General features: G+C 42.8%; 1 protein-coding gene across 1 annotated transcript in view; it reads right to left on the reverse strand.

The window, feature by feature from the left end:
• Window positions 1–1,100: 1,100 nt before the first annotated feature.
• hsf2bp (heat shock transcription factor 2 binding protein) overlaps window positions 1,101–14,299 on the reverse strand; it is a 134,012-nt gene continuing 120,813 nt past the window's right edge. The window contains exons 7-8 of the mRNA XM_060832843.1: window positions 4,856–4,959; window positions 1,101–1,303 (exon numbers count right to left, since the gene is read on the reverse strand). Of these exons, the coding sequence (XP_060688826.1) occupies window positions 1,101–1,303; window positions 4,856–4,959 (307 nt within the window). The remainder of the gene's footprint in view (window positions 1,304–4,855; window positions 4,960–14,299) is intronic.

Genomic DNA, 14,299 nt, shown 5'->3' on the forward strand with positions numbered 1-14,299 from the left:
TAAAGTTGATGGAGGCAGAGATTTGGAATCACTAGCTCTTGCTTTAATTTCTGATATTACAAATATCCACCATCTGAAATTCATTAGGTTTGTGGAATTTTGGGTCAACATGTTTTTTAATCATTTGAGTTTCAACCACATCTAAAACCAAAGAATAAATTGGAGATTTATGTAAATTGTAACACTGACTTCAAACTTTTATTAAACAGTTGTATCTAATTATTTCAGTTCAACTGATTGAACGTGTGACCATATTCATTTCTTGAGTGAAAGCGAGTTCAGAGACCTAATGTGTGCTGATAAGTCAAGCAATCTCTATAAATGATCAGCTTGCATTGCTAACATGAAATACAGTTAGATTAGTTTCAAAGGCACTGCTGGTTGCGCAGCAGTTCATTAACCCACAAAAAAGCTACAGTATGTAAATCTGCAGTCAAGCAAATCATAAAAAATGCATAACGTTAAAGCTCCAAAACTGCAATGGTAGTGCACAGCACAAACAAAGTGAAAATACTGGTTTCAGCTACCTCTGTATCAGGAGTGGAAATCTATTACCCCACACACAAGAACATGTTGACATTTTGGACCTTCATTTCTGTTGTGTTGTTAACATGGCAGTGGTGACATTCCGATATGCAATGGTGGGCAATATTACAATTGATTCGCAATTCCAATTCTACCATAGATATTCTCTAAAATGGAGGGTGGAAAAGACTGAGCAATTCCTCTTAATCATTTAGCAGATGGGGCTGAGGACAGAAACTGATAGGAACCTAAAAGCAAATCAATTTTCTGACCATCTAATTAGAGAGCAGTGTTCCAGAATAGCGAAATCCCGTTCCATAACTGTAAAGTCACTCATTAGAGCTCTGCAAAAAGACAGGTTCACCTTACCAGTGTGCTAAACCAGACTAATCTCCTTTTGAAACATTAAAAGGCACAAATCCACTACACTAAGCTTGACAGTAACTTGCAGTAGCAGCTTTAAATATTTTGCACCCTATCAAAGGTCTAAAGTCCACAATCATTTACCAAGCAATGACTTCAAAATGAATAGATTCTGCAGGAAAAACTATCAGCACAAGTAAAACTGGTTTTTGTTACATATTAAGCATTTTCATGTCTTCCAGCAGCTCACTTGCTATGTTGCGGAGATCTGGGTTACGGCTGCTGCTAAGTTCTAGAATGCGTTGTTCTGACAGTGATTCATGGATTTGGGTTGCCAGTCTGGAGAAAACCTCTGGCTCGAGAATCACAGACTGAATGAGCCGCAGAACATGGAGACAAACTTCTGCATCTGGATCTAACAAATAAAAAGCATTATAGTCAGCAACATTATTGTTATTTTTGTAAAAGTTGCTAGAAATTATAATGAATTGGATTTTACTATTAGGTGGAGGTCCTACTCTTATGCATAAAATTTAAGTGCCAATCCACCTTCAGTTAGCAGGCACGCCCGGCAGCCATTTAACCAAAAGGCCACACTGTAGAGATTCTAAGGCCATTAACTGGCATGAAATGAAATTTCTGCCCCTCGGTGACACAAAGTCTTGCCTTGGATTGCTGCTGGTCAGAGGCCAGCAGCTCTCCCACACAAGCAGCACCACTTCAAAGTGGTGGCCCTTCACTTATCAGAATGTTGGCCAACATTTGTGCCCATCCATAACTTCGCTTGAGAAGGTGGTGGTGAGCTGCCTTCGCTAACTGCTTCTATGGAATGAGCTACCAGAGGATGTGGTGGAGGCTGATATAATTGCAACATTTAAGAGGCATTTGGATGGCTATATGAATAGGAAGGGTTTGGAGGGATATGGGCCAGGTGCTGGCAGGTGGGACTAGATTGGGTTGGGATATCTGGTCGGCATGGACGGATTGGACCGAAGGGTCTGTTTCCATGCTGTACATCTCTATGACTATGACTCTATCCATGCCGACCAGATATCCCAACCCAATCCAGTCCCACCTGCCAGCACCCGGCCCATATCCCTCCAAACCCTTCCTATTCATATACCCATCCAAATGCCGTTTCAATGTTGCAATTGTACCAGCCTCCACCACATCCTCTGGTAGCTCATTCCATACACGTACCACCCTCTGTGTGAAGATGCTGCCTCGTAGGTTGTAGTTCAATCCACAACACTGTTAGGAAGGCAATTCCAGGATTATGACCCAGTAACACTGAAGAACAACAATATATTCCCAAGTCAGGATGGGACAGCAGCTTAGAGGTAATTTGCACATGGTGATATTCCCTATATCTGTTTTGTCCTTGTCCTTCTAGTAGGTAGTAGTTGAAGATTTGGAGGGCACTTTCTAAGGATCTTTGGTGAATTTCTGCAATGCATCTGGTAGATGGTTCACACTGCTGGTAGTCAGCATCGGTGGTAGAGGGAATGAATGTTTGTGGATGTGGTGCCAGTCAAGCAGGCTACTTTATCTTGCCAGGACAGATTTACTCTTTGCAGGTTCTGCCAATATTGCTGCAAGTTGTGCGAGAAGGTGTACTGTGATAGAGCCAGGACCAGAGTTAATTCCAAGGATACAGTCAGAGCCTGCTAAGAAGGTTCATAATATCAGCAAAAAATGCTTAGTGGACAATAATAGTCCATTGATGGCACTACTACAACCCTTGTTCCAAACTGGTAAAATTAGAATGGGTCAGGAAATACACTGTGCATGGGTAGTAAAATCCTGTTGTAATGAAGAGTGTGGGAGAGCATGCCAGGGTAGTACCAGACATACCTGTAAATGAGATGTCTACCTGTGAAATTATAACAAAGGACCACAGGCAATCCTAAACAGTGAAAGTGAAGTTTGGGTATCGGGATGTCTGACATGGCCAGGATTTGAGTTCAGAAGGAGACCATTCAGACTGTTATGTCTGCGTGAGTTCTTTGAAAGAATACCACAATCCTGTGTGACCTATTTCTTGGGGTGAGGCTATTCCACTGGAATAACTCCCTTCTAATCCCAATTCTTGCCCCATATTAAAAGTCTTTGAATCTTTGTTCATTAAATAGTCAAAATTCCCCAGAATTTCAGTTCAGAATCCAATTAGTTTTGTTTCAGCAAAGCACTTCCGGATCTTTTATTGCATTGAAAATCCCAAAAGGTATGGACTTGCAAGCATGCAGCCTGAGACATATTTCCACCAGAAACTATCAACCAACACGCAGTCTGGACTCTAGCACTCTACCACTACAAATTACATACAAATATGAAGTCTAGACAATAATATAGCTCTACATGCTTGGCAATAAATATGCAGCTAAAACCTAACATCCCTCTTTGGGAAAACCTTAGAATTCATTATTAAACAGGTAGCAGCAGGACATTTAGAAAATCATAATACATTAGTGGGCGGCACGGTGGCACAGTGGTTAGCACTGCTGCCTCACAGCGCCAGAGACCCGGGTTCAATTCCTGACTCAGGCGACTGACTGTGTGGAGTTTGCACGTTCTCCCCGTGTCTGCGTGGGTTTCCTCCGGGTGCTCCGGTTTCCTCCCACAGTCCAAAGATGTGCAGGTCAGGTGAATTGGCCATGCTAAATTGCCTGTACTGTTAGGTAGGGGTAAATGTAGGGGTATGGGAGGGTTGCGCGTCGGTGTGGACTTGTTGGGCCGAAGGGCCTGTTTCCACACTGTAAATCTAATCTAATCTAAAAATTCACAAAGAATCAACGTTCTTTTGTGAAAGTCAAAGCAAACTGATAGATGTGTATTTGGAATCCAAAAGGCTTTTGATAAGCTTCCCCAAACGTTACTCTGCAAGCGCTGAGTTCAAAACAAAATTGGGAAGGATAACAAATGCTGGCCCAGCTACTGACACCTGTATAAAAATACTTGTTGTTAATAGACTGATATAAACCAAACTGTGAGCAAGATTTCATGGATACTTTGGGCTGAACTCGTGAGTTTTGGCTAGATTAAATAAAATATTAAGTATCTGTTACAGACTTCACTATGTTTAAATGAACTCTGATAAAAGCACATTCAAAACACTTAAATACCTGTGTGTACTTAATGCACTTATTTTTAAAAAATCGAGTCAAGTAATTTGGATTTAAGATAAAGGGCAGAAGGTTTAGAGAAGATGTGAGGAAAAACTTGCTGGGCATTTGGAACTCACTGCCTGAAAGAGTGGCAGAGGCAGAAACCCTCATAACATTGAAGAAGTGTTTAGATGTGTACATGTGAATGCCTAGATGCACAAGGCTATGGGTTAAGTGCTTTTAGAATAGTCAGGTGGTTTTAGACCAGTGCAGACTTGATGAGCTGAATGACCTTTTTCTTTGCTGTTGAACTCACGTCTTTAAATCTTATAAAAGCAAATGTTTATATTCATAGCCCCACATCAAAAATAGGTAATCACATATAGTAACTCTTTGACAGTCAAACTATGGACTCACAAGCTTTCTGAGAAAGTATGTTGTGGAAATAGTCAAGCAACACTAATATTATAAGGAATGTCCTCAGGCTTATGCACTAACATTGATTAAGACTGTGTGCACTGATTTTTTTTTTCTGTTGCAAAGGCTTGTTTCTCATCTAGTAATATTTGAGTCAATGTCTTTGCATTGTTTGCAATTGCTTAATCAGCTTCCTGTTCAAACATTTTATTGCTGAATCAAGAAATCTCTAGGGGCTGATGGCCTACTAACAGCCACTGATCAACTGCTTCTGTAGATCTTTGTAAAAAGCAAGACAAAACTAAATTCCAGACTGATGATTACTTGCTTAAATTCTGAACTTCTATTATAACTGTAATTCAGGACAGATTGAAGGAATCAAAATAAAGCACAAGCTACAACATGCCATGATTGACACTATTGCTGTCAACTTATAAAAGACCTACCTTCCAGAAGCCAGGATAACAAAGGGATGAAACCTGGGCTCTCACTTATATACTGCAGGCCTTTCAGGTTAATGCTTACATTATATAAGCACATTAGTATTAGTCTGGAAAAAAAAGAAATTTTGTCCATTAGTCTGGAAAAAGAAGAAATTTTGTCCAACATTAAAACTTTTCCCACAAAATTTCTTTGTACAAATCCATTTGATGATATTACAGCACAACAGGAGACTAACTGATTCATTGAACCAATGTCAAGGGGTCTGGTCAGCAACATGTTATTGTTTCTGGAAAGGGGCAACACGCTGAAGTCAGATGATATTGGCTGTGACTCCTGAGAGTAGATAAGAATGTACCATGTTCCGATATATGGAAAAGTAATGGTTGGAACCCATGGTTTTAGAATCGTGGTGTTATGAAAGCTGCTTGAAAAGAGAAATTCAAGAAACATTTGTACATTGGAGTCAACCCTCTGGATACAGCCAAGGAGTGGGCCCTCTGGACGCATTTTGGAAACAGTGGGTTGTGATGCACAGATTATAATTTTAGTGTAGGTTACGATAAGTACACAAGACGGACTATACTGAGTACTTGGCCAGAAGCTGTAATGCCCCTCCTCCCCAACAGCAACACAACTACAACCATGGAAACATGGGGTGGGAGGATGATTACAATTTCAAAAATCTGAAGCCTAATATGTTCACTTTCTTCTTGTTTCCCTGGTGGGGAGGTTAGGCAATATGTGAATGATACTAAGTGCCTCAAATTTTAATAGACATTTAGATTTAGACATTCACGGAGACACATAGAACATAGAAAAATACAGCAAATAGGCCCTTCGGCCCACAATGCTGTGCTGAGGATCGTTCCTAATCTAAAATAAAATAACCTAACCTACACATCCCTAAATTCAGTGCTATCCATGTGCATGTCCAGCTGTCTCTTAAATATCCCTAATGACTCTGCTTGCACCACCACCGCTGGCAACACATTCCATGCATTCACAACGCTCTGTGTAAAAAACCTACCTCTGACGTCTCCTCTATACCTTCCTTCTAATATCTTAAAACTATGACCCCTTGTGCCAGCCAATCCTACCCTGGGGAAGATTCTCTGGCTATTGAGTCTATCCATGTCTCGCATTAACTTGTACACCTTGATCAGGTCACCTCTCCTCCTTCTTGTCTCCAGAGAGAAAAGTCCGAACTTAGTCAACCTCGCTCATAAGGCAAGCCCTCCAGTCCAGGCAGCATCCTTGTAAACCTTCTTTGCATCCTCTCCAAAGCCTCTGTGTCTTCCTGATAATAGGGTGACCAGAACTGGACACAATATCCCAAGTGTGGTCTCACCAGGGATTTGTAGAGCTGCAGCAAACCCTCGTGACTCTAAAACTCGATCCCCCTGTTAATGAAAGCCAAAACACCATATGCTTTCTTAACAACCCTATCCACTTGGGTGGCAACTTTGAAGGATCTATGTACTTGAACACCAAGATCCTTCTGTTCCTCCACACTGCCAAGAATCCTGTCTTTAATCCTATATTCAGCATTCAAGTTCGACCTTCCAAAATGCATCACTTCACATTTATCCAGGTTGAACTCCATCTACCATTTCTCAGCCCAGCTCTGCATCCTGTCAATATTGCGCTACAGCCTGCAATAGCTCTCGATACTATCAACGGCACCTCCAACCTGTGTCATCGGCAAATTTACTAACCCACCCCTTAACCTCCTCATCCAAGTCATTTATAAAAACTACAAAGAGCAGACGCCCAAGAACAGAGCCCTGTGGAACCCCACTCAACACTGACCTCCAGGCAGAATACTTTCCATCTACAATCACTCTCTGCCTTCTGTCAGTCATACAATTTTGAATCCAGATAGCCAAATCTCCCTGTATCCCATACCTCCTCACTTTATGAATGAGCCAACCATGGGGAACCTTATTAAATGCCTTGCTGAAGTCCAGATACACCATATCCACAGCTCGACTTTCAGCGACCTGTCTCATCACCTCCTCAAAGAACTCAATAAGATTAGTGAGGCATGACCTGCCCCTCACAAAGCCATACTGACTGCCTTTAATCATGCTTTTCCAAATAGCTATAAATCCTATTCCTCAGAATTCTTTCCAAAACTTGCTGACCACAGACGTAAGACTGACTGGTCTGCAACTGCCAGGGCAATTCTATTAGGGAATTTCAATGTCACCGACATTCATTAGGACAGTCATAGTATAATGGGTGCAGATGCCTTGAAATGTATTCAGGAGAGTTTTTCATATCAACATGTAGAAGGTACAACATGGATTGGTGTTGTGCTGGACCTAATTCTCTGGAATAAAGCTGAGCAGGAATTCAAGGTGCCAGTGAGACAGCATTTTAGTGGTGGCGACCACAACACCGCGTGTTTTAAGTTTGCTATGGAAAAAGGGAAACAATGGTGTGTAAAAAAGGGTTTTTGATTGGGGGGAAGGCAGATTTTATTATAATAAGGCAGAATCTGGCCAAGTTAAACCAGGAACAACTAGTTCCAAGTAAAACAGTGGGAGAGTTCAAAATGGAATTGGTGACAGTACAGGTTCGACATGTCCTGTTTAGGGTGACATGTAGGAGCAACAAGTCCAGAGAACTCTGGATGTCTGGGAATATTCAGGACTGGATCAGAAGAATACTAAATTGCTTTTAAAACATAGGAAAATACAGCACAGAACAGGCCCTTTGGCCCACGATGTTGTGCCAAGGATTGTTCCTAATCTAAAATAAAATAACCTAAGCGACACACCCCTCAACTCACTGCTCTCCATGTGCATGTCCCGCAGTTGCTTAAATGTCCCTAATGACTCTGCTTCCACCACCACTGCTAAACTTTTCTGATTCAGTATATGGATGTACCTACTAGAGAAGGTGCAAAACTTGACCTACTCTTGGGGAACAAGACAGGGCAGGTGTCAGTGGGGGAGCACTTTGGTGCCAGCAACCATAATTCTTTTCGTTTTAAAATAGTGATGGAAAAGGATAGACCAGATCTAAAAGTTGAAGTTCTAAATTGGAGAAAGGCCGATTTTGATGGTATTAGGCAAGAACTTTCGAAAGCTGATTGGAGATAGATGTTCGCAGGTAAAGGGACGGCTGGAAAATGGGAAGCTTTTAGAAATGAGATAACACGAATCCAGAGAAAATATATTCCTGTCAGGGTGAAAAGGAAGGTTGGTAGGTATAAGGAATGCTGGATGACTAAAGAAATTGAGGGTTTGGTTAAGAAAAAGAAGGAAGCACATGGCAGGTGTAGACAGGATAGATCGAGTGAATCCTGAGAAGAGTATAAAGGAAGTAGGAGGGCAAAAAGGGGACATGGGATAGCTTTGGCAAATAGAATTAAGGAGAATCCAAAGGGTTTTTAAAAATACATTAAGGACAAAAGGGTAACTAGGGAGAGAATAGGACCCCTCAAAGATCAGCAAGGCGGCCTTTGTGTGGAGCCACAGAAAATGGGGGAGATACTAAATGAATATTTTGCATCAGTATTTATTGTGGAAAAGAATATGGAATTTATAAACTGTAGGGAAATAGATGGTGACATCTTGCAAAATGTCCATGTTAGAGAGGATGTCTTGAAACGGTTAGAGGTGGATAAATCCCCAAGACCTGATCAGGTGTATCCGAGATCTCTGTGGGAAGGTAGAGAAGGTATAAAAGTGATTGCTGGGCCTCTTGCTGAGATATTTGTATCATCGATAGTCACAGGTGAGGTGCCGGAAGATTGGACGTTAGCAAACGTGGTGCCACTGTTTAAGGAAGGTGGTAAAGACAAGCCAGGGAACTACAGACCGGTCAGCCTGACCAGTGGTGGGCAAGTTGTTGGAGGGAATCCTGAGGGACAGGATGTACATGTATTTGGAAAGGCAAGGACTGATTAGGGATAGTCAACACGGCTTTGTGCATGGGAAATCATGTCTCACAAACTTGATTGAGTTTTTTGAAGAGGTAACAAAGAAGATTGATGAGGGCAGAACAGTAGATGTGATCTATATGGATTTCAGTAAGGCGTTCTACAAGGATCCCCATGGGAGACTGACTGGCAAGGTTAGATCTCACGCAATACAGGGAGAACTAGCAAATTGCATACAGAACTGGCTCAAAGGTAGAAGACAGAGGGAGGTGGTGGAGGGTTGTTTTTCAGACTGGAGGCCTGTGACCAGTGGAGTGCCACAAGAATCGGTGCTGGGTCCTCTATTTTTTGTCATTTACGTAAATGATTTGGATGCGAGCATAAGAGGTACAGTTAGTAAGTTTGCAGATGACACCAAAATCGGAGGTGTAGTGGACAGCGAAGAGGGTTACCTCAGATTACAACAGGATCTGGACGAGATAGGCCAATGGGTTGAGAAGTGGCAGATGGAGTTTAATTCAAATAAATGCGAGGTGCAGCATTTTGGGAAAGCAAATCTCAGCAGGACTTATACACTTAATGGTAGGGTCCTCGGGAGTGTTGCTGAACAAAGAGACCTTGGAGTGCAGGTTCATAGCTCCTTAAAAGTGGAGTCACAGGTAGATAAGATAGTGAAGAAGGTGTTTGGTATGCTTTCCTTTATTGGTCAGGGTATTGAGTACAGGAGTTAGGAGGTCATGTTGCGGCTGTACAGGACATTGGTTAGGCCACTGTTGGAATATTGCGTGCAATTCTGGTCTCCTTCCTATTGGAAAGATGTTGTGAAACTTGAAAGGGTTCAGAAAAGATCTACAAGGATATTGCCGGGGTTGGAGGATTTGAGCTCAGGGAGAGGCTGAACAGGCTGGGGCTGTTTTCCCTGGAGCGTCGGAGGCTGAGGGGTAACCTTATAGAGGTTTACAAAATTATGAGGGGCATGGATAGGATAAATAGACAAAGTCTTTTCCCTGGGTTCGGGGAGTCCAGAACTACAGGGCATAGGTTTAGGATGAGAGGGGAAAGATATAAAAGAGACCTAAGGGGCAACTTTTTCACGCAGAGGGTGTATGTGTATGGAATGAGCTGCCAGAGGTTGTGGTGGAGGCTGGTACAATTGCAACATTTAAGAGGCGTGTGGATGGGTATATGAATATGAAGGGTTTGGAGGGATATGGGCGGGGTGCAGGCAGGTGAACTAGATTGAGTTGGGATATCTGGTCGGCATGGACAGGTTGGACCGAAGGGTCTGTTTCCATGCCGTACATCTCTATGACTCTGTAAGTGGATCCCCCAGTTAATGAAAGTCAGAACACCATATGCTTTCTTAACAGCCCTATTCACTTGGGTGGCAACTTTGAGGGATCTATGTATTTGAACACCAAGATCCTCTATTCCTCCACACTGCCAAGAATTCTGTCTTTAATCCTACATTCAGCATTTGAGCTCGACCTTCCAAAATGCATCACTTCACATTTATCCAGGTTGAACTCCATCTGCCATTTCTCAGCCCAGCTCTGCATCTTATCAATGTCGGGCTGCAGCCTGCAATAGCCCTTGATACTATCAACAGCACCTCCAACCTTTGTGTCATCGGCAAATTTACTAACCCAACCCTCAACCTCCTCATCCAAGTGATTTATAAAAACTACAAAGAGCAGTGGCCCAAGAACAGCGGGACACCACTCAATACTGGCCTCCAGGCAGAATACTTTCCATCTACAACCACTCTCTGAGGTACCTTTTTAAAGGTACAAAGGACCAAGTCAATGTAGGACCTTGTTGGAGTATAGCCAGTGAAGAGGAAAACTTAAGAAAGCTTTTAGGACAACAAAGAGGTGATTTTCTATCAGTATATCAAGGGGAAGAACGTAGCCAGGGAAAGAAAAGGGCTCATTAGGCAATCTGTGGAGTAGCAAGACATTGGTAGGCTGTTAAATTAGTACTTTACATCTGTTTTTATTTTGAAAAGGAAGATATAAGTACAGGAGGAGGGACTGTGAGCTTATAGTCATTGAGTCTTATAGCATGGATACAGGCCCTTTGGTCCAAACTGGTCTGTGCCGACTAAAATGTCCATTCACATTAACCCCATTTCTCTGCACTTAGCCTATATCCTTCTAAACCTTGCCTATCCATGTATTTGTCCAAATGCCTTTTAAATATTGTTAATGTATCCACTGCAACCTCTTCTGCTGGCAGCTCATTCCACTCTCTGTGTAAAAAGGTTGCCCCTCAGGCTCCCATTTACTCTTTCCCCTCTAACCTTAAACTGATGATCTCTAGTCCTTTATTCCCCATCCCTGGGAAAGAGACTGAGTGCATTCACCCTATCCATGCCTCTTATGAAGTTAAACACTTCTATAAGACCCCCCACTCAGTCTCCTATGCTCTAAAGAAAGAAGTCCTAGCTTGTCCAACCTCTCCCTATAACTCAGTCCCTTGAGTCCGGGCTACATCCTTGTAAATTTCTACTGTACGCTTTCCAGTTTAATAACATCCTTCCTATAGCAAGTTGACCAAAACAGAACACAATACTTCAAGTGGGGCCTCACCAACATCCTGTAGAACTGCAGCATATTCTCAATGTCCTGTCTAATCACTGCCCTGTTACGTATGACTCCACTTTCAGAGAACCATGCACCTGAACTTCATGTTCCTTTTGTTCCACCGCATTCCTTAAGGACCTACCATTCACCATGAAGCCCTATCTTGCCTTGACTTTCCAAAATGCAACATCTCACACTTAACTATATAAAACTCCATTTGCTATTCTCTAAACTCTACAACCTCACAGGCCCTTTTCCTGTACTTCTACTTGCTTTCCAAAATGGAACAGTACTCATTTAACAGCCTACCAATGTCCTCCTACTCCAGATTTTGGAAAGGTGCAGAAGCCACAGGGTAGTAGTCATGGGCGATTTCAACTTCCCAAATATTGATTGGAAGCTCATTAGATCAAGTAGATTGGACAGGGCGGTGTTTGTGCAGTGTGTCCAGGAAGCTTTTCTAACTCAGTATGTAGATTGTCCGACCAGAGGGGAGGCCATATTGGATTTGGTACTTGGTAACGAACCGGGACAAGTGATCGGCTTGTTAGTGGGTGAGCATTTTGGTGATGGTGACCACAATTCTGTGACTTTCACCTTGGTTATGGAGAGAGATAGGTGCATGCAACAGGGTAGGTTTTACAAATGGGGGAAGGGTAAATACGATGCTGCAAGACAGGATCTGAGGAGCATAAATTGGGAGCATAGGCTGTCAGGGAAGGATGTCGTTGAAATGTGAAACTTTTTCAAGGAACAGATATGATGTGTCCTTGATATGTATGTACCTGTCAGGCAGGAAAGAGATGGTCATGTGAGGGAACCTTGGTTGACGAGGGAGGTTGAATGTCTTGTAAGGAGGAAGAAGGAGGCTTACATAAGGTTGAGGAAACAAGGTTCAGACAGAGCATTGGAGGGATATAGGATAGCCAGGAAGGAGCTCAAGAAAGGGATCAGGAGAGCTAAGAGAGGGCATGAAAAAACTTTGGCGGGTAGGATCAAGGATAACCCCAAGGCCTTTTTTGCCTATGTGAGAAACATGAGAATGACGAAAACGAGGGTAGATCCGATCAAGGACAGTAGTGGGAGACTGTGTATTGAGTCGGAAGAAATAGGAGAGGTCTTGAGTAAGTACTTTTCTTCAGTATTTACAATTGAGAGGGACCGTTTTGTTGAAGAGGAGAGTATGAAACGGACTGGTAAGCTAGAGGAGATACTTGTTAGGAAGGAAGATGTGTTGGGTCATTTTGAAAAACTTGAGGATAGACAAGTCCCCCGGGCCTGACAGGATGTATCCTAGGATTATGTGGGAAGCAAGAGAGGAAATTACAGAACTGTTGGCAATGGTCTTTTCGTCTTCACTGTTAATGGGGGTGGTGCCAGGGGACTGGAAAGTGGCGAATGTTGTGCCCTTGTTCAAAAAAGGGAATAGGGATAACCCCTGGAATTGCAGGCCAGTTAGTCTTACTTCAGTGGTAGGCAAAATAATGGAAAGGGTACTGAGGGATATGAATTATGAGTATCTGAAAAGACACTGCTTGATTTGTGACACAGCCAGCATGGATTTGTGAGGGGTAGGTCTTGCCTTACAAGTCTTATTGAATTCTTTGAGAAGGTGACCAAGATGAGGCTGGAACAGTGGATGTAGTGTACATGTATTTTAGTAAGGCATTTGATAAGGTTCCCCATGGTAGGCTTATGCGGAAAGTCAGGAGGCATGGGATAGTGGGAAATTTGGCCAGTTGGATAGAGAACTGGCTAACCGGTCGAAGTCAGAGAGTGGTGGTAGATGGTAAATATTTAGCCTGGAGCCCAGTTACAAGTGAAGTTCCGCAGGGATCAGTTCTGGGTCCTCTGCTGTTTGTAATTTTTATTAATGACTTGGAAGAGGGAGTCGAAGGGTGGGTCAGTAAATTTGCAGACGATACAAAGATTGGTGGAGTTGTGGATGGTGAGGAGGGCTGACGTCAGCTGCAAAGCGACCTAGATATGATGCAGAGCTGGGCTGAGGAGTGGCTGATGGAGTTCAACCCTGTCAAGTGTGAGGTTGTCCATTTTGGAAGGACAAATAAGAATGCGGAATACAGGGTTAACGGTAGGGTTCTTAGTAAGGTGGAGGAGCAGAAGGATCTTGGGGTCTATGTTCATAGATCTTTGAAAGTTGCCACTCAGGTGGATAGAGCTTGTAAGAAGGCCAATGGTGTATTAGCATTCATTAGCAGAGAGATTGAATTCAAGAGTCGTGAGGTGGTGTTGCAGCTGTATAGAACCTTGGTAAGGCCACATTTGGAGTGCTGTGTGCAGTTCTGGGCACCTCATTTTAGGAAAGATGTGGAAGCTTTGGAGAGGGTGCAGAGGAGATTTACCAGGATGTTGTCTGGAATGAGAATAGGTTGTGCAAGGATAGATTGAGAGTGCTGGGCCTTTTCTCATTGGAATGGCGAAGGATGAGGGGTGACTTGATAGAGGTTTATAAGATGATCAGGGGAATAGATAGAATAGACAATCAGAGGCTTTTTCCCTGGGTACAACAGAGTGTTACAAGGGGACATAAATTTAAGGTGAAGGGTGGAAGGTATAGGGGGGATGTCAGGGGTAGGTTATTTACCCAGATAGTGGTGGGGGCATGGAATGCGCTGCCTGTGGGAGTAGCAGAGTCAGAATCATTGGTGACCTTTAAGCAGCAATTGGATAGGTACATGGATAGGTGCTTAAGCTAGGAGAAATGTTTGGCACAACATCGTGGGCCGAAGGGCCTATTCTGTGCTGTATAGTTCTATGTTCCACAGATTGCCTAATGAGATCTTTTCTTTCCCTGCTTACCCTCTTCCCCTTAATATACTTATAGAAAGTTCTCTCTTTACTGTCCTAAACACTTATTTCTGCTGAAAATGTGTTGCTGGTTAAAGCACAGCAGGTCAGGCAGCATCCAAGGAACAGGAAATTCGATGTTTCGGGCATAAGCCCTTCATCAG

This window comes from Hemiscyllium ocellatum, chromosome 12 (genome assembly GCF_020745735.1).
Source record: "Hemiscyllium ocellatum isolate sHemOce1 chromosome 12, sHemOce1.pat.X.cur, whole genome shotgun sequence".
Classification (NCBI taxonomy): Eukaryota; Metazoa; Chordata; class Chondrichthyes; order Orectolobiformes; family Hemiscylliidae; genus Hemiscyllium; species Hemiscyllium ocellatum.